The sequence below is a fragment of the Hemiscyllium ocellatum genome, chromosome 3, assembly GCF_020745735.1.
Source record: "Hemiscyllium ocellatum isolate sHemOce1 chromosome 3, sHemOce1.pat.X.cur, whole genome shotgun sequence".
Lineage (NCBI taxonomy): Eukaryota > Metazoa > Chordata > Chondrichthyes > Orectolobiformes > Hemiscylliidae > Hemiscyllium > Hemiscyllium ocellatum.
In genome coordinates, this window is record NC_083403.1 from 87,249,988 (window position 1) to 87,276,101 (window position 26,114).

At 41.5% G+C, this 26,114-nt stretch overlaps 1 protein-coding gene across 1 annotated transcript in view; it reads left to right on the top strand.

Moving 5' to 3' along the window:
• Positions 1-26,114, top strand: part of mtmr9 (myotubularin related protein 9) — an 82,003-nt gene that overhangs the window by 26,633 nt on the left and 29,256 nt on the right. Inside the window, exons 5-6 of the mRNA XM_060851597.1 lie at positions 15,261-15,478; positions 20,249-20,410. Of these exons, the coding sequence (XP_060707580.1) occupies positions 15,261-15,478; positions 20,249-20,410 (380 nt within the window). The remainder of the gene's footprint in view (positions 1-15,260; positions 15,479-20,248; positions 20,411-26,114) is intronic.

Consider the following 26,114-nt stretch of genomic DNA (forward strand, 5'->3'; position numbering starts at 1 on the left):
CCATTTGAATTTATGCCTGAACCTCATGGCAATCTCTTTAGCATATACTAGAATATAGAATTATTACATTTTCCAGAATTGGAGAAGCACTGAACAAGAGCCGTTTCCTTCCATGGGTTTTTCAACAATCATTTATATTCTTCAGGCACAGTGGGTTTAAGAATATAGAGTTGCAAAAGCAATTCAGTTTTTAGAACCATTGGAACTGAAGCCATAAAATGTAATTGAAGAAACAGAACATTGTGCCAATGGATGGATTTGTTCATAAACTAACTGAAAATGTCAAAACATGAGGAAAAATAACCCTTGCTGTTCACTAATTCATTGTTTAAACACCTGTTTTTAAATGTGTACAATGACAGAAAATGAGCATCTGTCTTTCCAGGTTGATAGCACAACCAAAATAAACCAGGAAAAAGCAGCAGGGATAAATTAGAATAAGTGCAGGATATTGAGCATAGCATAGCAGTGTATGACCTCCATGTGTTGTTTTGTTGCTTAATCTTTTATGGAGGGTTTTTGCTTCACAACTAGATTTTGTTTTTGGGAGCAAACCTCAAAAACGGTTCAAAATAAATTGAAATTAATAAGTAAATTAAAAATTCCTATGACATTACCAATTGATAAATCTGGACCTAGTTTCAGGTTTTTGATTTGCAGTTGGTCATTGAGTTATAGAGATGTACAGCACGGAAACAGACCCTTTAGTCCAATTCGTCCATGCCGACCTGATATCCTAAATTAATCTTGTCTCATTTGCTAGCACTAGGCCCATATCCTTTTAAACCCTTCCTATTCATATACCCATCCAGATGCCTTTTAAATGCTGTAATTGTACCAGCCTCAACCACTTCGACTTCCTCTGGGAGCTCATTCCATACATACACCACCCTCTGTGTGAAAACGTTTCTCCTTAGGTGCCTTTTAAATCTTTCCCCTCTCACCCTTAACCAGTGCCCTCTAGTTCTGGACTACCCCACCCCAGAGAAAATACTTTGTCTATTTATGTTACCCATGCCCCTCATAATTTTATAGACCTCTATAAGGTCACCCCTCAGTCTCTGATGCTCCACAAAAAACAGTCCCAGCCTGTTCAGCCCCTCCCTGTAGCTCAAACCCTCCAACCCTGGTAACATTTTCTGAATCCTTTCCAGTTTCTTCTGATAGGAGGGAAACCAGAATTGCACACAAGATTCCAAAAGTGGCCTAACCAATGTCCTGTACAGCTGCAACATGATCTCCCAACTCCTGTACTCGATGCTCTGACCAATCAAGGGAAGCATACCAAACACTGCCTTCATGCATCACAACTGTCTGTGACTCTATTTTCAAGGAACTACGAACGTGCACCTCAAGGTCTCTTTGTTCAGCAACGTTCCCCAGGATCTTACCCTAAAGTGTAGAAGTTCTGCCGTGATTTGCCTTTCCAAAATGCAACATCTCGCATTTGTCTAATTTAAAGTCTATGCCATTCCTCGAGTCTTTGGCCCATCTGATTATGCTCCCATTGTAGCCGCCTTCGATGTTCACTATACTTCCAAATTTGGTGTTATCTACAAACTTACTAACTATACCTCCTACATTCACATCCAAATCATATAAATATGAAAAGCAGTGGACCCAGCACTAATTCTTGTGGCACACCACTGTTACCCGGTCAGCAGTCTGAAAGGCAGCCCTCCACCATCACCCTCTGTCTACTACCGTTGAGCTAGTTCTGCATCCAAATGGCTAGTGCACACTGTATTCCATGCGATCTAACCTTGCTGACGAGTCTACCATGAGGAACTTTGTCAAATGCCTTATTGAAGTCTATGTCGATCACGTCCACTGCTCTGCCCTTATAGATCCTCTTTACTTCTTCAAAAAACCTCAGTCAAGTTTGTGAGACATAATTTCCCACATGCATCCCTAATCAGTCCTTGACTTTCCAAGTACATGTAAATCCTGTCCCTCCGGATTCCCTCCAACAATTTGCCCATCGCCGATATCAGGTTCTGGTTTATCATTCCCTGGCTTTTCCTTACCACCGTTCGCCAATGGCACAATGTTCGCCAATATCCAGTCTACCGGCACCTTACGTGTGACTATCGATGATATAAGTATCTGAGCAAAGGTCCCAGCAATCACCTCCCTAGCTTCACAGAGTTTTAGGGTAGACCTGATCAGGTCCTGGGGATTTATCCACCTTTGTGTTTTAAGACATCCAGCATCACCACCTCTGTAATATGGACATTTTTCAAGATGTCACCATTTATTTTCCCAAAGTCTATATCTTCCATGTCCTTCTCCACAGTGACACTGATGCAAAATACTCATTTAGTATCTCCCCATCTCCTGTGGTTCTACACATAAGCTGTGCTTAAACAAAGGAAACTTTGATAATTAATAATACGTCACCTTGTTTAATGGAGGTCAAATTGCACTATTTACTCACCACTTCACAAAAGATAGCATACAATCAACATTTTTGTTTCATTCTGTATGCAGGTTTGTGGGTGAAAAAAAGCTCGATATTGGAAAACAATGATCACATTCAGGAATTGTACATAGGGACTGAACACAATTCAATGTTTGGCTGGATCTGGAGAATATTGAGGCTTCAAGTTATGATTCTGGGATTTGGCACTTATGGTTTGTGTTGTTAGAGTAATCTATGTTTGTACAGCCAATGCATGATTTATTTTTTTTCATTCATGGAATTTGGCGTTACTGATTGCACCAGCATTTATTGCCCATCCTGTGAGGTGGTCGTGAGCTGCCTTCTTGATCTAGTGCAGTCCATTTAGTGTAGTTAGACCTGCAGTGCTAATGGGGAGGAAGTTCAATGATTTTAGCAGTGATAGCGAAGCAATGGTGATATATGTTCAAGTCAGAATGGTGTGTGGCTTGAATGTAAACTTTTAGGTGGTGGTGTTTCTCTCTTATTGCTACCTTTGAACTCCTCTGGTGGTTATAAGTTTGGAAGGTGGTTGAGGGTAGTCAGTGATGGCAAAGCAACTGAATATCAAGAGGCAATGGTTACATGTTCTCTGGATCGGAGTGGTCATTGTGGCACTTAACTGGTGTGAATGTTACTTGCTACTTGTCAGGTCAAACCTGAATATTGTCCAAGTCTTATTTCATTTGGACATGGGCTACTTCACCATCAGAGAAGAATGGTACTGAACTTGGCGCAACTATCAGCAGGGATCCCCATTTTTGTTCTTATGACAATGGAAATGTTATTGAAGTAGCAGAAAATGGTGACCTAATATGCTACTCTGAGGAACTCTTACACAGATGTCTGGAGCAGGGATGACTGACTTCAAACAACAACAACCATCTTTCTTTGTGTCAGGTATGACTCCAACCAGCATTGTGTCAGGTATGACTCCGATCCATTCCCATGGATTCCAGGTTTACTCATGCTTCTTGGTGCCACACTCTGATGCAACCTTAATGACCAGGACAGTCACTCTCTTCAGTTCTCTTGCCCATGTTTTAACCAAGGCACTGTTGAGATCAGGAGCTGAGTGGCATTGGCAGAACCCAAACTGAGTGTCAGTGAGCCGGTTATCGTTTGTACTTGATAGCACAATTGATGACTTCATTGCTTTGTTTTGATCAGAATTAGACTGATAAAGAATTAATTGGTTGGGTGTGTGTTGCTGGAAAAACACAACAGGTCAGGCAGCACCTGAGGAGCAGGACAATCAACATTTCGGGCCAGAGCCCTTCACTAGGAAGCCCTTTATCCAACCTCATTTTCTCCTAAGTAATTGGTCTTGTTGTTAGTGGACAGGACATAACCTGGGCAATTTGCCATATTCAAGTCAGTGTTATAACTGTGCTGAAGCAGCTAGGTTAGTGTGTAGTTCATTCAGATTCAGGGACTTAACAACTACTTTTGGAATTTTGTCAAGACCCATACCCTTCTTCATGATCAGTGCTTTCAACCTTTTAAGATTTAATATGCAGTGAATTGAATCCATTCAAGACTGACATCTGTGATGCAGGGATCTTCAAGAGGAGACAACGTTGAATCACCTACAGCACTTCTAGCTGAAAATGGAGATGGATACTTGACTTGTGCTGGCTGCCACACAGCTGAGATTGGGATATTTGTGCTGCCATCTCCTCCTGCTAGTCTAACTGTCCATCAGTCATTGTAACTAGATGTTGCAGGCGTGTAGAGCTTAAATCTGGTTGTGGAATTGCTTTGCTTTGGAAATTGTTCACTTCTTGCATTGTTTGTAATCCTATGTAGCCTCATTAAGTTTAAATCTCACTTTTTAGGCATGCTCTCCTGCTGTCTTTCAACGAGCATTGATTTCCTGCCTTGATGGTAATGGGGAATGATAGATAAGCTGTACCGAATTTATAAATTGCGATTTACTACAATTCCATTGCCATTGCTCACAGGGCCTCAGGAATGCCAGGTTTGAATCCTAGATCTGTTCAAAATTTTCCCCATGTATCGCAATGGTAGTACCATCCACAAGGACAGTGTAATGATTATCTTTTCTGATACTGTCATGCTGCTAGTTATTTTTTTCCCTCACGTTGGTTCCTTTCTCACCTGTAGCAGCTACATCCTTGGACTTGGGTAGCACAGGGCAGTATGTTACTACCAAGCCACTCTTGGAGATTTAATTCCTGCACCCAGGGTGTATATTGTGCCCTTGCCATCCTCCTGTGCTCCTGCTAGCTCTTCAGTGTGAAGAATACTAAATCTTACACAAAAATGTTGTGGATCTGACTGTAATGAGCACTGTCAGTTGTTAAATTTAAGCTAGAGACTGAGATCCAAGATGCAGTAAATAGGGTTCTTTCTGCCTAGCTAAAATGTTCCGGCTTTGTTTAATGGGCTGTATAATGGCAGTATATTAGCTGTAACTTTGCCAGTCTTCGGCGGATATGTTTAAGATATGTGGAAGTGTGTTTCAATTATTTTGGAGAAATACTTTTCTTAGCTTGTCTGTCTTGATTCAAAGTATATTGTCCATTAAAGTAATGTTTTCCTTTTATGTGTGGCTTTACAGTTCATGGAGAGTTAATGATAATTATTGTTGAATTATTCAAATTCTGTTCAATTGAGTCCAACTATCGCAGGTGTAGAAAAGGTATTATTAGTGCATTACAACATCTATTAAATGAGTCAGTGAAAATGAAAAAAGTAGCATGTGAGAAAATCTTGGAGTCCTCAAATGAAAAATTATTTTTATCTTGGCCGTGATTATTCTTTTGCCTTTTCTGTTTCTCTTTTCCTCTCAGTTCTTTCTTTAAATGTTGATGGAAAGCTTGGCAACATGGGCCTCTCATGACCTGCCCTTGTTCTTGCTCTTCATCAATTATGCCCTATCCTGTGGCTATCATTTGCACCTGCACACACGGTGAGCACTCCAGCCACACTTTGAAGCAGCAACTATGATCTAAAGTTCACAGTAAAATAAAACTTTCGGCCATGTGATAGATTGTCAAAGAGCATATGGACTAACACAGCCTCATGATTTTGCTCTGATTTTTTGAGTTTTTCACCTATCTATAGGGATTCAAGGAAGAATACAAGGAAAATAATAAAATCGATGGGAGCGTTTATTGTGTTCTGTGCACAAGGTTCCAAGTGTTTCATAAAATCTATGGTGCTAACTATCATCTCTCAGTTGAAAAACATTCAATCAATCAATCAATCAAAACAGTCCAGTTTTTATAGGTGATCCAATTTGTAACTATGCCATGTCATTCAGCAGGCTGAAACTCAATTGCTGAGCAAGACACTTACTACTGCACATGCTAAAATCATTATGGCTCCCCCTTGGTACATCTGTGATGAAGCATGACTGTGTGCACCTGCTTTAGGAGCTGGAGATGTCTTGCCTTTGACTTCAGGATGCAACATCCCTCACTGGTTATTTAGGCCAAGTCGTACAGGGTGGTGAGTGTCAATGAAATCATACAGGAGATTATTAATGTACTAAAGAAAGATCAAGCAGCTTATGTATAGTTATAGGAGAATGCAGATACCTGCAGCAGGCCAAATAATTTATGTCTGTCAAGCTTATGATGATTTAGATGGGATTTTTTATTCTGATAAGATTTTTTTAAAAAATTTGCTTGTGTGACATGGACATTGCTGGCTGCGCCAGCATTTATAGCCTTTTCCTAGTTGCCCTTGAGAAAGTGGTCCTTAGCTGCCTTCTATAACGGATGCATTCCATTTGCTGTAGGTAGGCACACAATGCTATTTGGTAGTGAATTCCAAGATTGTGACTTGGTGACAATGAAGACTGGTTGCCATGGATGAGTTAGCCCAAAGGGTCTGTTTCCCTGTTTCACATCTCTTTGACAATATGACTGTAAGAAAAGGTTATTTATTTCCAAGTCAGAATGTTGAGTAGCCTGGACGTGATCTTACAGGTGGATGTGTTCCCATTTATCTGCTGCCCTTGTCCTCCTTGATGGAAGTGGTTGTAGGAGTACAAGGTACAGTCTAATGAGCTTTAGTTAGTTTTCTGCAGTGCATCTTGTAGATAGGACACGCTACTGCCATTAAGTGTCGATGGTAGAGGGAATGGATATTTGTGGATGTGGTGCCAATCAAGCCGATTGCTTTGTCCTGATGGTATTAAGCTTCTTGTGTGCTGTAGAAGCTCAGTCATCCAGCCAAGTAAGCAATATTCCATCGGACTCCTGACTTGTGCCTTACAGATGGTTGACAGGCCCTGAGGAGTCAGGAAGCAAGTTACTTACTGCCGTATTCCAAGCCTCAGAGCTGCTTTGATAGCCACGGTATTTGTATGTTGTATCCTGTTGGTTTTCTGGTCAATGGCAAGCCCGGGCAGTTGATGGTGGGTGATTTCAGTGTTAACAATGTCATTGAATGTCATGGGCCAGTGGTTAGATTATCTCTTATTGGAAATGCTTTTTGCTTGGCATTTTTGTGGTATGAATGTTACTTGCCACTGTTGGCTCAAGACCTGTTCAGGGCTTGTTGCATTCAGATATGGACTGCTTCAGTACCTAAGGAATCATAAATCGTGATGATCATTGTGCAATCGTCAGTAAACATCTCCACATCTGACCTTATGATGGAAGGAAGCTCATTGTGGCTGAAGATGGTTGGTCTCGGGCACTGAGGAATTGCGGGCTGTTGTGGCACAGTCAGTGTATCTATCTCTGAGTCGGTAGGCCCAAGTTCCACCTACTTCAGACATGTGCCTGAACAGATGATTAAAAATATCTACCCTGAGGAGCTTCTGCAGAGATGTCCTTGAGCTGAGATGACAGACCTCCAACAACCACAACCAACTTGCTATGTGCCAGTTATGATTCCAACCAGCGGAGAGTTTTGTCCCTGATTCCACTTGACTCAAGTTTTGCTAGTGCTCCTTATCAAATGTGGATTTGATGTCAAGGGTTGTCACTGTCCCCCCTCCTGGAATTCAGCTTTTTTGTCCATGTTGAACCAAGGTGAAATGAGGTCAGGGAGGTCAGTGGCCTTGGCAGAACCCAAACTGAGTGTTAGTGACCACGCTGTCACTGAACAGATGATGCTGCTGCTTGACAGCAATGACAGTGGCACTTTTTTCGTCATTTTATGATGATCAAGGGTACACTGTCATTATCGGCTATCGAAAGCATTTTATTAGAATTGCTTTACCATGACAGTTGGCTGGCTTAATCCAACACATTTGATTGCATTTAGAAGTATGGCAACTGGCAGTTAGCTGATGGAAGCATCTGATTATTTTTATCAGATATAAGTGCTTTTTGTCTCCTTGGCAGCTGTTTTTTCAAGTACGAGTTACATAAAACAATACAGCACAGGAACAGCCCCTTCAGCCCTCCAAGCCTGCACCGCCATATTTTACCCTTCCATCTCTTACAGGATCCATATCCATCTATTCCCTTGTTAATCATATATTCGTCCAGGTGCTTCTTGAATGCTGCTATGTGTCTGCTTCCACCACCTTTTCTGGCATTGTGTTCCAGGCACTCACCACTCTCTTTCTTTGAATAAACTGCCTTCCACATCTCCGCTGCACCTTGAACCAGCGTCCCTTAGTAATTGACCCCTCCCCCCCTGGGAAAAAACCTTGTTTTCCACTCTGTCCATGTCATTCACAGTCTTATAAACTTCAATTAGCTCACCCCTCAACTTCCTGTGTTCCAGTGAAAACAAACCCAGTCCATCCGGCCTTTCTTCATAGCTTAAATCCCTCAGGCAACATACTGGTAAACCTTTTCTGTACCCTCTCCAAAACATTCACATCCTTCATGTAGTGTGGTGATCAGAAATGTATGCAATATTCCAAGTGAGGCCGAATTAAAGTTCTATAAAGCTGCAACATAACTTGTCTATCCTTATACTCAATAGCCCTTCTAATGAAGACAAGAGTGCCATTGGCCCGTTTTACTACTTTGTCTCCCTGTCCTGTCACCTTCAATGGTCTGTGGACCTGCACACCCAGAGTTCTCTGCATATCAATAGTCCGAAGAGTTCTGCTATTCACTGTATAATTTCCACCTGTACTTGACCTTCCAAAATGTATCACCTCTCGTTTATCCGGATTAAGCTCCATCTGTCATTTTTCTGCCTCCAATTGATCTGTATCCTGGTGTGTATATATATCCGTTATTACTATCTCAGTCAGAAATCAATGTAACATTCTGCAAAAAGAAACAACTTGAAATGTCTGACCTATTATCAGGCTCAGTTTGTTGTTCAGATTTTGTTCTCTCTTCTTTATAGCAATCCATACGTACAAAAATATCTTATTAAATTTCTATATAGTTGAGCATTTTTTATATATTTTTTTTAAAAAGGTTTTGTTTCCTGTGTACTTTCATCATTTTAGTGGGGTTATAGGCCCAGCTGAACAGAATGACAAATGGAAGTTTTCAGACCCAAGCTTCACTGGCACCTTTTTCTGAAGGTAAAACTAATATTAAGTGCTTTGGTCCAGCAGGTGGAGCTGTATAGTAGTAGCTGTGGCAGAAGATCGCAGGTTTCATGCGATGGTGAGATGGACCCTTTGCTACATCTTATTATTGACCAATAGTGGGACACCTGTTCAAGAGTTTCTATAATCACAAGAAAATATTGCCAGAAAGTACTAAAACTTAGTATTCCTGTTTCTGCAGGAATTGTCAATGGAGAGTACAACCACATTGGAATACATGGCTTTTGATCTTCTGTGACCTCAAAATAGCAGATTTTGAGTGTAGTGTACCATGACATTCCAGTGTAACTTGACTTCCATTTTAAAGCTGCACCTATGTTATCATTTTAATATCTCATTGATGCAAGTATTTGGGGAAGTATGATGGGGTGGGAGAGTTGACGTGATGAGGGCTGGAAGTGGAGAGGTGAGTTGAGAAGAATTGAAGGGGAAAGATCAGGAAGAATTGAAGTGGAGGGCAATGTGGTAAGTAGTTTGGCTACAAGAACAATGCATGAAATAGAAGCAGAGAGCAACTTGTGGTGGGGCTAGCTGTCTGTCTCTGCCTGTCTTAGTCAATCAGCCATCAGCATTTTGATGAGCTAATCTATCTCTCCTTTTACTGTCCTTTGCAGGAAAACACCTGACAGAATCTAAATTACAGCAAGAATAGGAGTTCAGTAAAAATGGGATTCTCATTCTGTACTTAAAGCTCAAGGTTATTCCAGGTAGCAAGACTAAGTATGCTTCTCAGATGTTATTTTTGAGTGGTTGAACAAACTCAATTGATCTGTGGTGAATTACATCTATTGTATTACTATGAGTAGGGACGTGTACCACGGATGAGTTGGTTTGGCCTCTGAGAAGCATAGACATTTATGGGTTGTGTGCCTTCCTTCTCAGTTCGGCCTGTCAAAAGCACAAGTTGTGCCTCCAAGTTTTGAACGATTTCATCTTGAGACCCTCAATTAGTCTCTCATCCAGCTGCATTTTACTGAAGTGTCAAGTTGCAGCCAAGTTCCTCGTGGTTATATTGCAATATATAATTTGAGTTGAAAAATAATATTAAACAGTTTCGGGCTTTAACAGATCGCCTTATTCTTGTCAGAGTACAGCTGAAAATTAATGATGGCAGCCACTGGGGCAATTTGAAATTATATTCATTTAGTCAGACAAGTCATAGCACCTGACTGCAGAATGGGAAACAATAACAAACCATATCAGAACTTAGGCAGGAATCAGCTGAGCAAAATGGAAACAGCTGACTAGCAGGGACTGCATACTGCAGGATAAAGGTGGGAGAGACTGGCAGAAATGACCTAGTCATCACTCACTGGAATCATGGTAACCGAAAACCAGTCTTGGAGCTAAGATGTGGAAGAACAACTGCTTGAAGGCCAGTAAGTGTAAGACAGTTTAATACATATTTTTCTTTTTGAGATTTGTGTCAATACTGTTCTATGTACTTCACCTATTTTTGAGTCTGGTCCAAAGCTGCCTTCTAATCTCTACAAGACAATGTCAATGAGACCAATAGTGCAAGCCATTTTATTAGCATGGATTTGATTTGATTTACTTGATTTTATTATTGTCACATGTACTTGGGTACAGTGAAAGGTTTTTTGTTTTGCATGCAGTACACGCAGATCATACAATGCAAAGTGCATTTGCATAATAGATCAGAGCGAGGGATGCAACATTGCTGCTGCACAAAGAGCAAGATCAACATTAAATTTAGAGGTCCATTCAGAAGTTTGTGAGATTTGTAGCTCGGGTGCTCGTTGTTGTGGTTCTGTTCGCCGAGCTGGGAATTTGTGAGGCTCCCAAGCACTGAGGATGTCACCGAGACAGGGGGCGAAACGTCTGCAACACAAATTCCCAGCTCGGCGAACAGAACCATAACAACGGGGAAGAAGCTGTTGTTGAACTTATTGGCATGTATGTTTAAGCTTTTGTATCCTCTGCCCAATGGAAGAAGCAGCAAGAAATATAGATGGAGTCAATGGATGAAAGGTTGGCTTGCTTGATGGACCCGGGCTGTGTAAAGGTTCCTAACTCTTTGTAGTTTATTATTGTCTTGGGCAGAGCAGTTACCATACCAAGCCATGTGAATTTTTAATTAAGGAGAATCCAAAGGGTTTTTACAAATACATTAAGGACAAAAGGATAAATGGGGGAGATACTAAACAAGTATTTTGCATGAGTATTTACTGTGGAAAAGGACATGGAAGGTATAGACTGTAGGGAAATAGATGGTGACATCTTGCAAAATGTTCATATTACAGAGCAGGAAATGCTGGATGTGTTGAAATGCATAAAAGTGGATAAATCCCCAGCACCTGATCAGGTGTACCCTAGAACTCTGTGGGAAGCCAGCGCAGTAATTGCTGGGCCTCTTGCAGAAATACTTGTATCATCGATAGTCACAGGTGAGGTGCAGGAAGACTGGAGGTTGGCTAACATGGTGCCACTGTTTAAGAAGAGTGGTAAGGACAAGCCAGTGAACGATAGACCAGTGAGTCTGACGTCAGTGGTGGGCAAGTTGTTGGAGGGAATCTTGAGGGACAGGATGTACATGTATTTGGAAAGGCAAGGACTGATCGGTATAATGAAGATGGCTTTGTATGTGGGAAATCATGTCTCACAAACTTGATTTGAATTTTTTGAAGAAGTAGCAAAGAATATTGATGAAAGCAGAGCGGTAGATGTGATCTATATGGACTTCAGTAAGGTATTCGACAACGTTTCCCCTTGGGAGACTGGTTAGCAAAGTTAGATCTCACGGAATACTGGGAGAACTAGCCATTTGGATACAGAACTGGATCAAAGGTAGAAGACAAAGCAAATCTTATCAGGACTTATGGTAATGGTAAGGTCCTAGGGAGTGTTGCTGAACAAAGAGACCTTGGCGTGCATGTTAATAGCTCCTTGAAAGCGGAGTCACAGGTAGATAGGACAGTGAAGAAGGCATTTGATATGCTTTTCTTTATCGGTCAGAGTATAGAATACAGGAGTTGGGAGGTCATGTTGTGGCTGGACAGGACATTGGTTAGAGCACTGTTGGAGTATTGCATGCAATTCTGGTCTCCTTCCTATTGGAAAGATGTTGTGAAACTTGAAAGTGTTCAGAAAAGATTTACAAGGATGTTGCCAGGGTTGGAGGATTTGAGCTATAGGGAGAGGCTGAACAGGCTAGGGCTGTTTTCCCTCAGCATTGGAGGCTGAGGTTTACAAAATTATAAGGGACATGGATAGGATAAGTAGACAAAGTCTTTTACCTGGGGTGGGGGAGTTCAAAACTGGAGGGCATAGGTTTAGGATGAGTGGGGAAAGATATGAGACCTGAGGGGCAACATTTTCACGCAGAGGGGTAGCACGTGTATGGAATGAGCTGCCAGAGGAAGTGGTGGAGGCTAGTACAATTGCAACATTAGAAAGGCATTTGGATGGGTAAATGAATTGGAAGGGTTTGGAGGGATATGGGCCAGAAGCTGGCAGGTGGGAGCGGATTGGGTTAGGATATCTGTTCGGCATGGACGGGTTGGACCAAAGACTCTGTTTCCATGCTGTACATCTCTATGATAGATGCACCATTCTATAAAAATGCTAAGTGTCTTTATGGACATGATGAATTTCTTTAGCCTCTTGAGGAAATAGAGGCATTGTGCTTTTTCAATGTCACATCAATGTGGATCACTAGAAATCTTACTATTCACCCAGTACTCTGCCTTCCTGTTCCTCCTTTCAAAGTGAATCACGTCACACCTTTCTGCATTAAACTCCATTCGCCACCTCTCAGTTCAGCTCTGCAGTTTACCTATATTCCTCTGTAACCTACAACACCTCTAGATAGGGTGGCACGGTGGCTCAGTGGTTAGCACTGCTGCTTCACAGCACCAGGGACCCAGGTTCAATTCCTGCCTTGGGCAACTGTGTGGAGTTTTGTACATTCTCCCAGTGTCTGCGTGGGTTTCCTCCACATGCTCCGGTTTCCTCCCACAATCCAAAGATGTGCAGATCAGGTGAATTGGTCATAGTGTTAGGTGCATGAGTCTGGGGTAAATATAGGCTAGGAGAATGTGTCTGGGTGGGTTGCTCTTTGGAGGGTCGGTGTGGACCTGTTGGGCCGAATGACCTGTTTCCACACTGTAGGGAATCTAAAAACCATTTGGCACTATCCACGATTGTACCGACCTTAGTGTTGTCTGCAAATTTACTAACCTGTCCTTCTGTGTCCTCAGCTAGGTCGTTTATAAAAATGATAAACAGCAGTGGACCCAAAACAGATCCTTGGGGTACTCCACTAGTAACTGAACCCCAAGATGAGCATTTCCCATCAATCACAACCCTGTATCTTTTTGCAGCTAGCCAATTTCTGCTCCAAATTGCTGAATTGCCTCAATCCCATGCCTCCATATTTTCTGCAATAGCCTACAATGGGGAACCTTATCAAACACCTTACTGAAATCCATGTACACCACATCAACAGTGTTACCCTCACCCGCCTGTCGGTCACCTTCGTAAATAACTCAACAAGGTTTGTGAGGCCTGACCTACACTTCACAAAACTGTGTTGACTATCCCTCATCAACTTGTTCCTTTCAAGATGATTATAAATCCTATCTCTTGAAACCTTTTCCAATACTTTGCCCACAACTGAAGTAAAGCTGAGTGGTCTATAGTTACCAGGGTTATCTGTACTCCCCTTCTTGAACAAGGGGACAACATTTCCTATCCTCCAGACTTCTGGCACTATTCATGTTGACAATGACGACATAAAGATCAAAGCTAAAGACTCTGCAATTTTCTCCCTGGCTTCCCAGAGAACCTTTGGATAAATTCCATCCAGCCCAGGGGCCTTATCTATTTTCATACTTTCCAGAATTGCTAACACCTCCTCCTTGTGAACCTCAATCCCAGCTAGTCGAGTAGGCTGTATCTCAGTGTTCCCCTCGACAATGCTGTCTTTTTCCAGTGTGGATACTGGCGGAAAATATTCATTTAGTGCTTCTCCTATCTTCTCTGACTCCACACACAACTTCCCACTACTATCCTTGATTGGCCCTTATCTTAATCTAATCCTTCTTTTATCCCTTATACCTATAGAAAGCTTTAGGGTTTTCCCTGATCTTATCTGCCACAACTTCTCATGTTCCCTCCTCGCTCACCTTAGCTCTCTCTCAGGTTTTTCCTGGCTACCTTATAACTCTTAATCACCCTTACTGAGCCTTCACATCTCATAAGTCGCCTTTTTCCTCTTGACAAAAGATTGAACTTCTTTAGTAAACAACAGCTCCTACGCTCAACAAGTTCCTCCCTGTGTGACCGGTATGTACTTATCAAGGACACACAATAGCTGTTCCTTGAATAAGCTCCACATTTCAATTGTGTCCATCATCTGCAGTTTCCTTCTGTATCCTATGCGTCCTAAATCTAGTCTAATTGGATCGTAATTGCCTTTTTCCCAGCTGTAACTCTTGCCCTGTGTTATATACCTATTTCTTTCCATCGCTAAAGTAAACATAACTGAATCATGGTCACCTACCTCAAAATCTAATTTGTTGGCCTGTCTACATACTGTGTTAGACAGTATGCACACAATGGACAAAAACTAGAGTACTTCAACTGTAGTATTCCCAGTCAATATTTGGAAAGTTGAAATCTCTAATAACAACTACCCTGACACTCTTGCTCCTATCGAGAATCACCTTTGCTATCCTTTCCTCTAAATCTTTGGAGCTATTTGAAGGCCAATAGAAATCTCCTGACAAGGTGACTTCTTTCCTGTTTCTAATCTCAGCCCATATTGCCTTAGTTGATGAGTCCTCGAACGTTATACAGTCCTTGACTAACAATGCCACACCTCCATCTCTTTTACCATCATCTCTGTTCTTACTGAAACATCAAAATCCCAAAATTTGCAGCACCATTCCTGTCCCTGCTTTTTACCCATGTCTGTGAAATGGCCACAACATTGAAATCCCAGGTACTGGCCCATGCTGTAAGTTCCCCCACCTTATTTCGAATGCTCCTGCCGTTGAAATCGACACACTTCAAACCAACCTTTTGCTTGTTGGTGCCCTTTTACAAACCTGAAACCTTATTTTACACTTCCCTATTCTCAACCTCCTCTACACTCGAACTATAATTTGGGTTCCCATTCTCCTGCTGAATTAGTTTAAACCCACCCGAAGTGCATTCCCAAATTCGTTTCTCCCCCCCAAGTTCGTTGCCATGTCGTAACACCCATCTTATATGGTACCTAGATTAAGGTTTTGTTTATGTCAGGGGATTGTCATTATTTGATTTCCCAATTTAATTATGAAACATTTTTAGGTAATGATGCGCAGTTCACAGCCATTGACTGGAACCAATGGAAGACGGTGTAAAGATGATGAAAAATTGATCAATGCCACGCTGTGGGCAGGAAAACGTGGGTATATCATTGACACTAGATCACTTAATGCTGCTCAACAAGCCAGAACCAAAGGAGGTGGTTTTGAACAGGAAGCACATTACCCTCAGTGGAGACGAATTCACAAGTCCATAGAGAGGTAAGCACAAACCACATGAGTGGCATTAACTTCTGATTTTTATACCCTTAATTCAGTCATAATTTGATGTGTTGCAAAGTCTTTATTTTTAAATTGCAATAGTTTTGATATCAGATTTACAGAATATTGACATTTTCAGTTAAAGCTTGAATCATGACAAGCTATTTCAGCATGATTCTCTAATATGCAAACATTCCCAAGATTTCCTTCACAACACATTGCCTTTTAGCTCTGGAATCTATTGAGGCTGTGTTCTTAGCTTTGTAACTCAAGCAGAGATCAAAGTTAATTCATTCATATACACACAGTATAAAGTCTGCCAGATAGCTTTCCCAGGTACTCTGTAATTGCAGAACACAGAAGCAAATGACCTTGCCGAAACCATAATTAGTTGCCCCTCTACATTTGCAACTACCTTCTTGAAACCTGTTTTTTCTGAATCATAGAATCTCTATTGTGCAGAAAGAGGCCACTTGGCCCATTGCATTTTCACCGACCCTCTAAAAAGCATCCTGCCCAGACCCCAGTGCCCAAACCTTTCCTGCATTTCTCATGACTGATCCACCTAACTGAGACATCCCTGGATACTACCAGACAATTCAGTATGGTCCAAACCACCTAACCTGTACATCTTTGGGAGGAAACCAGAGAACTCGGAGAAGATCCTTGCATACACTTGGAGAATGTCTTGGTGGAGTTTTAAGTCGTCCAAGGTGATATCGAACACATTCTCATAATTCAAGAGAAATGCTGACTCTCATCATCAAGACTCGAGAACAATTTGGCAAGGTACTTTAGACCACTAATATTGGGTAAAGAGGTGGGGTAAAATGATATCAAAGTCCAGGAAGCAGGAATATTTTGAATTGGTAGAAATGAAAAAGAAAGCCAAAAGATCCATGGCACATGGCACAGTATGCTGTGTTAAGTGGCTTTGTAATTGGTATCCAAATTTCTTAGCCTATTGCCAAAATGCCCCACATCAGATGGTTAGATTCTGTCTCGTTGAAGATGGCCATTGTCCAGCATGTGTATGGCAGTAATGTTACTTGCTGCTTAGCAACCCAGGTCTTGCTGCATAGAGTCATAGAGATGTACAGCATGGAAACAGACCCTTCGGTCCAACCTGTCCATGACGACCAGATATCCCAACCCAATCTAGTCCCACCTGCTACACCTGGCCCATATCCCTCCAAACCCTTCCTATTCAAATACCCATCCAAACACCTCTTAAATGTTGCAATTGTACCAGCCTCCACCACATCCTGTGGCAGCTCATTCCATACATGTATCACCCTCTGCGTGAAAATGTTGCCCCTTATGTCTCTTTTATATCTTTCCCCTCTTACCCTAAACCTATGCCCTCTAGTTCGGGACTCCCCGATCCCAGGGAAAAGACTTTGTGTATTTATCCTATCCATGCCCCTCCATAACTTTGTAAACCTCTATAAGGTCACCCCTCAGCCTTGGACGCTCCAGGGAAAACAGCCCCAGCCTCTTCAGCCTCTCCCTGTAGCTCCGATCCTCCAACCCTGGCAACATCCTTGTAAACCTTTTCTGAACCCTTTCAAGTTTCACAACATCTTTCCGATAGGAAGGAAACCAGAATTGCACGCAATATTCCAACAGTGGCCTAACCAATGTCCTGTACAGCCGCAACATGACCTCCCAACTCTTGTACTCAATACTCTGACCAATAAAGAAAAGCATACCACACGCCACCTTCACTATCCTATCTACCTGCGACTCCACTTTCGAGAAGCTATGAACCTGCACTCCAAAGTCTCTTTGTTCAGCAACACTCCCTAGGACCTTACCATAAAGTGTATAAGTCCTGCTAAGATTTGCTTTCCCAAAATGCAGGACCTCACATTTTTCTGAATTAAACTGCATCTGCCACTTCTCAGCCAATTGGCCCATCTAGTCCAGATCCTGTTGTAATCTGAGATAACCCTCTTCGCTGTCCACTACACCTCCAAATTTGGTGTCATCTGCAAACTTACTAACTGTGTACCTCTTATGCTCGCATCCAAATCATTTATGTAAATGACAAAACGTAGAGGGCCCAGCATCGATCCTTGTGGCACTCAACTGGTCACAGGCCTCCAGTCTGAAAAACAACACTCCACCACTACCCTTTGTCTTCTACCTTTGAGCACGTCTGTATCCAAATGGCTAGTTCTCCATGTATTCCATGAGATCTAACCTTTCTAATCAGTCTCCCATGGGGAACCTTGTTGAACGCCTTACTGAAGTCCATATAGATCACAACTGCTGCTCTGCCCTCATCGCACATTTTTGTTACTTCTTCAAAAAACTCAAATCAAGTTTGTGAGACATGATTTCCCACGCGCAAAGCCATGTTGACTATCCGGAATTCGTCCTTGCCTTTCCAAATACATGTACATCCTGTCCCTCAGGATTCCCTCCAACAACTTGCCCACCACTGAGGTCAGGCTCACCAATCTATAGTTCCTTCGCTTGTCTTTACCACCCTTCTTAAACAATGGCACCACATTTGCCAACCTCCAGTCTTCCAGTACCTCAACTGTGACTATCGATGATACAAATATCTCAGCAAGCAGCCCAGCAATAACTTCTCTAGCTTCCCACAGAGTTCTAGGGTACACCTGATCAGGTCCTGGGGATTTATCCACCTTTAACTGTTTCAAGACACCCAGCACTTCCTCCTCTGTAAAATGGGCATTTTGGTAGATGTCACCATCTATTTCCCTACAGTCTATATCTACCATATCCTTTTCCATATTCATTTCATTCAAAATATTCATTTAGTATCTCCCCCATTTTCTGTGGCTCCACACAAGGGCCGCCTTGCCCATTTTTGAGGGGCTCTATTCTCTCCCTAGTTACCCTTTTGTCCTTAACATATTTGTAAAAACCCTTTGGATTCTCCTTAATTCTGTTGCCAAAGCTATCTCATGTCCCCGTTTTGCCCTCCTGATTTCCCTCTTAAGTATACTCCTACTTTCTTTATACTCTTCTAAGGATTCACTCGATCTATCCTGTCTATACCTGACATATACTTCCTTCTTTTTCTTAACCAAACCCTCAATTTCTTTAGTCATCCAGCATTCCCTATACCTACCAGCCTTCCCTTTCACCCTGACAGGAATATACTTTCTCTGGATCCTTGTTATCTCATTTCTGAAGGCTTCCCATTTTCCAGCTGTCCCTTTACCTGCGAACATCTGCCTTCGATCAGCTTTCGAAAGTTCTTGCCTAATACCGTCAAAATTGGTCTTTCTCCAATTTAGAACTTCAACTTTTAGATCTGATCTATCCTTTTCCATCACTATTTTAAAATGAATAGAATTATGGTCGCTGGCCCCAAAGTGCTTCCCCCCCACTGACACCTCAGTCACCTGCCCTGCCTTATTTCCCAACAGTAGGTCAAGTTTTGCACCTTCTCTAGTAGGTACATCCACATACTGAATCAGAAAATTATCTTGTACACACGTAAGAAATTCCTCTCCATCTAAACCTTTAACACTATGGCAGTCCCAGTCGATGTTTGGAAAGTTAAAATCCCCTACCATAACTACTCTATTATTCTTACAGATAGCTGAGACCTCCTTACAAGTTTGTTTTTCAATTTCCCTCTGACTACTGGGGGGGGTCTATAATAGAATCCCAATAAGGTGATCATCCCTTTCTTATTTCTCAATTCCACCCAAATAACTTCTCTGGCTGTATTTCTGGGAATATCCTTCCTCAGCACAGCTGTAATGCTATCCTTTATCAAAAATACCACTCCCCCTCCTCTCTTATCTCCCTTTCTATCCTTCCAATATCATTTGTACGTTGGCAGAGGACACTAATTGTGCAAACAGTGTGAATCATCAGCCAGCCTCCTCACTTCTCACCTTTATAATTGAAAGAATGTAATTGTATTAACGTACTTTCTTTTTAATCACTTCTGTGTTCTTTCGGCTGTTCTGCCATTCACTATGATCATATATGCTCCTAAAGAGATTGTAAATTTAGTGGGAGCTGGGACTTGAAGACAAGGAATCTGTACAGGTACACTGTAATTCTTAATACTTTCCATCCTTGGCATTCTCCCTCTACCATGTGCCGTTCCTGTCTTTCCCAGTTCAAAATTACTTATAACTAATAAGTTGGCTCCAGTCAAAATGTTCCAAGCTTTTAAGAGGCGAAGGCTAGACTTGTGCTTATGAACTTGTGGTATCCTTTCTCGCATCCTGTGCTTAAGCATGCAGTCACTTAAAAGTGCATTTGGTGTTGGCTACCTACATTGGAAGCAGTCGGCACAAGCTAATGGCACATCACAATTCCTGTGCCTCTGTTTTCAGATCTTTATGAACTTTGTGATCCAAATCATGAAGAGTAAAGGGGGAAATTTGATTCCAGTCCTGTATAGAAACTGTATAAAGCCTGGGAAATCCAAGTGTGACTGAGGAAGATTTTTTTTCAAAAATGTGTGGTGTTCTTGGGGAGTGAGACTACAAATTCATGAAAGATGCATTTAAGGATCAGAGAAGTTGGTAAGAAGTAAGTATCATTCACTAAGCAAGAGATATGGGTTGAAGAGAGAAGAGGTGGTCGTGGTGGAGTACGTCATTTATTAGTGCCACAGTTATAACCTTTTTGGCTGTGGTTGATGAGGAAATTTGGACAAATACAGCAAGCGAATGGGGTTATTTCAATGCTTTCGAGAATCAAAGCCTAATAAAGGACTTTTTAGTAAGAAACAAGTATGCCTACTTATAATGGTTTTTTTTTGACCAGGTATCACATTCTTCAGGAAAGTTTAATTAAACTGGTAGAAGCTTCAAATGACCAATCCCACAACATGGATAGATGGCTCAGCAAATTGGAAGCTTCTAGCTGGCTGACCCATGTTAAAGAGATATTGACCACTGCTTGTCTGGCTGCACAGTGTATAGACAGGTAAGGAGTTGTACGAAATGGTTGGTCCTTTTCTGTTATCGTTCACAGCCTGCATCACTTCATTAGTCGAGCTATTTATTAACCTCATTCACCTGTTTCACAAAAAGTTTTGTGTAAATTTTTATGCCTCACTGGATAACACATTTGAAATCAAGCTATTCCTGAATCATCGCAAGTGAAAACATTTTAAAAGTATGAAGAATTTTCCATTTACCTGTCATCTGGGCCAGGTTGACAACACTGATCAGTACTCCACAAGAATTGCTATATATTACAAATAATTAGATTCTCAATACAGATGAACAGTTATGAACCATCAACAAATAATTCTGTTGATCTCTAACTCCTTTATAAAATCCACTTTACACAGAGACATGGCATTGGAAATCAAAACACTGGTGTTATAGGTGGTGGGAAAGACTTGGAAGGCAGTTCAAGGTTCCAATAGACAAGATTCACTTAGCTGGTGCTTCTGGCTTTTCAGGATACCTGATTCCATGATCATTATCCTCCTCCTTCTCTGCTAGATATTTTCACTTGCTTACAGGGCTGTATAGCAGGTTCATACTTGTAAATCCTCTGGTTTGCTAGTTTTGAGCCCAACTTATAAGCTGAAGGAAAAATAAACTGGCTATCTTCAGGTTTTAGTTATTTTTTACTACAGAAAACAGAGATGGCTCTGTCCTTTCAGAAGTGCTGTGGTTTCTCTGTAATCTCCCTAACCTCGAGCTGTTCAAGTAGCTGGGAGCAATTCACATAGTTGGTAGGCAGAAGGCATCTGGTCACCACTCCACAGACCAATCAGCTACTTGTTGCCAGTCAAAGTTCCATGTTGAGCATTTGGCTCCTGCTTGTCTGCAAACCAGATTTCCACCGCTGCTTAAATAAGCATCTTCACAAGCAGCACATAAAATGAGCACCAATTTAATTTTTGGAGGCGGGGGGAGGGAAGAGTTGCAGCAATCTTTGATTTTTAAAGGTCTTTTTTTCCCATCTTAGTCCACAGTCAAAAATACAGAAAATTAAAATGACACAGTCTACAACTTTTAGGGGCAGCACGGTGGCACAGTGGTTAGCACTGCTGCCTCACAGCGCCAGGGACCTGGGTTCAATTCCCGCCTCAGGCGACTGACTGTGTGGAGTTTGCACGTTCTCCCCGTGTCTGCGTGGGTTTCCTCCGGGTGCTCCGGTTTCCTCCCACAGTCCAAAGATGTGCGGGTCAGGTGAATTGGCCATGCTAAATTGCCCGTAGTGTTAGGTAGGGGGTATATGTAGGGGTATGGGTGGGTTGCGCTTCGGTGGGTCGGTGTGGACTTGTTGGGCCGAAGGGCCTGTTTCCACACTGTAAGTAATCTAATCTGTAAGTAATCTAATCTAAGTAATCTAATCTAAACTTTGTTTCCTTCAAACATTGTCTATATTGAAAACAGAGTTGGATCATTGATATGTTAGTGGAGCCATATTCAGGCAATGCACTCTTATTTGCAACAGTTTGCTACTTTTATTCAAGTTTTTTGTTAAACATGTTTTTGCCAATAACCTTACCTGTGTGGTAAAGACTTACTTCTACTGGAAATAGTAAATAAGAAAAAATGAACTCAGTTGTGATTTTGAGCCCCTCTACTGAAACTCCTCTCAACCTTCTTGCCTTTAAGGAAAGCAACTCCAGCTGGTCCAATTCTTCTCAATTTGTTCTGTTCCTTCTGTAAGGCTTTGGTGTCCTTCTTGAAGTATAATAAGCCAAATTGAATGCAGTACTTTAGTTGAAGCCTGTTGGGGCAGAATGACTAAATGAAGCCCAATTGTAACATTTTGATGTTACATTGGTGGGGAGGAAAAAGGCCTCTGAGGATCGAGAGGTTTCTTCACTGAACAAAGGAAAGACATTAATCTTTATATATCACTTTTCAGCTAGACTTAGTGTTTGAAAATGTGTTGCTGGTTAAAGCGCAGCAGGTCAGGCAGCATCCAAGGAACAGGAAATTCGACGTTTCGGGCACAAGCCCTTCATCAGGAATGTACTTAGTGTTTACAAGCCAATTGCAAACTGATAGAATGTGAATGTAATCAATCAATAACACTATCAGATCAATCATTTGACTGCATGATCAGTTGATATACAGTTATAGGTGTTGCCATAATCTGAGGATGTTGACCAGGCACCCTTATCACATGTGGTTTCCTCCCACAGTCCAAAAATGTGCAGGTCAGGTGAATTGGCCATGCTAAATTGCCCGTAGTGTTAAGTAAGTGGTAAATGTCGGGGTATGGGTGGGTTGCGCTTCGGCGGGTCGGTGTGGACTTGTTGGGCCGAAGGGCCTGTTTCCACACTGTAAGTAATCTAATCTAATCTAATATTAGATATGCACTTTCACAATGCATTTTATTCAACAGCATTCCAATGCTGACTTTTGCACCTGATATTTAATCCTCTCTGCTAACAGCTGGGGACTTCTCCCTACTGTCTAAGGCCATAATTCAATTAAATCCCTTCATGTCTTTTAGAACATAAAACAGTACAGCACAGTACAGGCCTTTTGGCCCCCGATGTTGTGCCGGACTTTTATCCTACTCTAAGATCAGACTTAATTACATTCCCTTCATTTAACCAATTTTCATGTGCCTATCCAAGAATCATTTAAATGTCCTTAATGTGTCTGATCCTCCTCCTATTGCTGACAGTGCATTCCACACACCCACCATTCTGTGTAAATAACCTACCTCTGACATCTCCCCTCCATGTTCTTCCACTTACCTTAAAATTATGTTCCCTCATGATGGACATTTCGATCATGGGAAAAAGTCTCTGTCTATCCACTTTATCATGTGTCTCAGCATCAAGTCACCTCTCATCCTTTACTCCAATGAGAAAGTCCCTAGCTCCCTCAACCTTTCTTCGTAAGACATGCCCCCCAGTCCAGGCAGCATTCTGGTAAATCTCCTCTACATCCTTTCTAAAGCTTCCACATATTTTCTATAATGAGCTGACCAGAACTGAACACAATATTCCAAGTGTGGTCTAACCAGAACTCTATAGGGCTGTAGCATAATCTCGTGGCTCGTAACTTTAATCTTCCTGCTAAAGAGAGCAAACACACCATATGTCATCTTAACAATCCTATCAACCTGGGTGACAACTTTGAAGGACCTATGGACGTAGATTCTAAGATCCCTCTATTCCTCCCCACTGCCTTTAATCCTATATTCTGCATTCAAATTTGACCTTCCAAGTTGAATGACTTCACACTTTTCTAGATTGAACTCCATCTGCCACTTATTAGCCCAGTTCTGCATCTTGTCCTAGAACCAATCCCTGCGGAACACCATTGGCCACTGAGCTCCAGGCTGAATACTTTCCATCAACTACACCCTCTATCGTTTATGGGCCAGCCAACTTTGTATTCAGGCAGGCAGGTTTCCCTGTATCCCATGCCTCCTCACTTTCTGAATGAGCCTACCATGGGGGGAACCTTATCAAACACCTTTCTAAAATCCGTTACACCACATCCACTGTTCTACCTTTATCAATGTTTTGTCACATCCTCAAATAAGGTTTGTGAGTCATGATCTGCCCCTCACAAAGTCATGCTGTGGTTTTCCAAATAATCATAAATCCCGTCTCTCAGAATCCTCTCCAGTACTTTGTCCACCACAGGCGGAAGACTTTTGCATCTAAACCTTCGTTGTTTATATATGTGTGTGTGATTACAATCTCCTGCAAGAGGGGCTTCTATCTGTGCTTTTCAAGGTGGTTCTAATGAAAACTGTCTCTCTGTGTAAGCAATGTCTACATCTTTCTTGCTTCTTAGTAAGATCCTGTGTGTTTTTTTTTTAACAAGATGCTTTGTTTTCTGGTTGCAGTAAATATGAACGCCACAATTTTCACTGGGTAAATGATTGCACCTGCTAATAATCTTTGACCATTTTTATGTCAACTAAAAACCACAGACTGCTATTATTTGTTAACTAAGAACAATAGACAGCCTTAACACTTGTCAAGGGAAGTGAAGAATAAGAGTGGAATATAAGAATAATGAAGGAAATGTTTATGCCTGGGAAGGAATGTAAAGTGGCTGTTATGATGGTAGTTTCCTTATTTAAATTTATTCTTTAGTTTCTTCATTTTTTTGCATGAATAATGCCTCGCCAACACCTGACAAAAACAAGTGTCGCAGACCTCCTTGCTTTTGTATCCTTTGCCTCTAAAGCAAAGGATCTCCTATGCTATTTTTAAGCAACCTCCTTAAATTGTCTTTCTATCTTTACATCTCTACATTGGCTTCTAATTGGCCATTTGGCTTACCTAATAGTTTAATACAAGTCTTTCACCACGAAATAAACCTTTTATTGTCTTTTTTCTAATGCATGTTATTAATGAAATGCCACAGTGATCCTTGCTGGAGCTCACTTAATTAGGATCTATATAAAATAGAACCATAGAATCATTACAGCACTGAAGTAGTCCATTAGACCCATCTTGTCTGTACTGCTCCTGCTAAGAACCAATTCACAATTTGTACCCTTTCCCCACATCCTGCACATTTTTCACTTCAGATATTTAAGGCAATTGCAAAACTTCGGACTAACTGTGGCATAGAAGGCACCCACTCTGCCCATCATGTCTATGCTGAGTGGAAAATGCATCATTTATCCTGATCTCAATTTTGAATACTTGATCCATATCAGTGGAGGTTAAAGGACTTCAGATGCAAAATCAGACACCTTTTAGAACAGTCAGAGGATGTTCCCTCAGCTGATACATAGGATGAAGGAAATGTTGGATGGGCACAAAAGACTTACAAGGATGTTGTCGGGACTGGAGGGTTTGAGTTATAGGGAGACGCTGAATTGGCTGGGGCTTTTTTTTTCCCCTGGAGTGTTGGAAACTGAGGGATGACTTTGTCGAAGTTCATAAAATCAGGAGAGGCACTGATAAAGTGAATAGCTGAGGCCTTTTTCCTAGGGTTGGGGAGTCAAAACTGGAGGGCATAAGTTGAAGGTAAGATGAGAAAGATTTGAAAGGATCTGAGGAGTAACTTCTTTTACACAGATGATAGTGTGAGGGAACGTGCTGCCAGAAGATGTGATGCAGGCAAGTATAATTACAACACTTAAAAACATTTGGATAGGTATGTGAATAGGAAAGGTTTAGAGGGAAATGGACCAAATGCTGGCAAACAGGGCTAGATCAGGTTGGGATGTCTGGTCAACATGAAAGAGTTGGTTCTAAGAGTTTGTTTTTGAGCTGTATGACTCTGTGACTGTACTTGTATTTGGAGTTTAGCAGATGTAGAGGTGATTTGATTAAAATATAAGTCCTGCGGATTTTATGGGGTAAATGCAGAGAATGTTTCCCCTTTTTGGAGAAACTAGAAGTAGGAAACATAATTTAAACATAGGACTCTCTCATTTAAGATGGAGGTGGACATTTGCTTTCTTTGACTGTTAATAATCTGGAATTCTCCTCTGTAGAGAGCTCTGAAAGTAGGACCATTGAATATTTTCAAGATTGAGTTGGATTCATCATTAACCAGACAGTGAAACATTATGTAAGGGATACCCAAGAAAGTGGAGTTGAATCTGCAGTCCCAGCTGCCAACATCTTATCAAATTGTGGAGCTTTCTGAAGAGGCTAAATTACCTATTCCTGCTTCTCATTTGTATTTCAATATAAGTGTACTATATTTAAAATGTAGCATTGTCA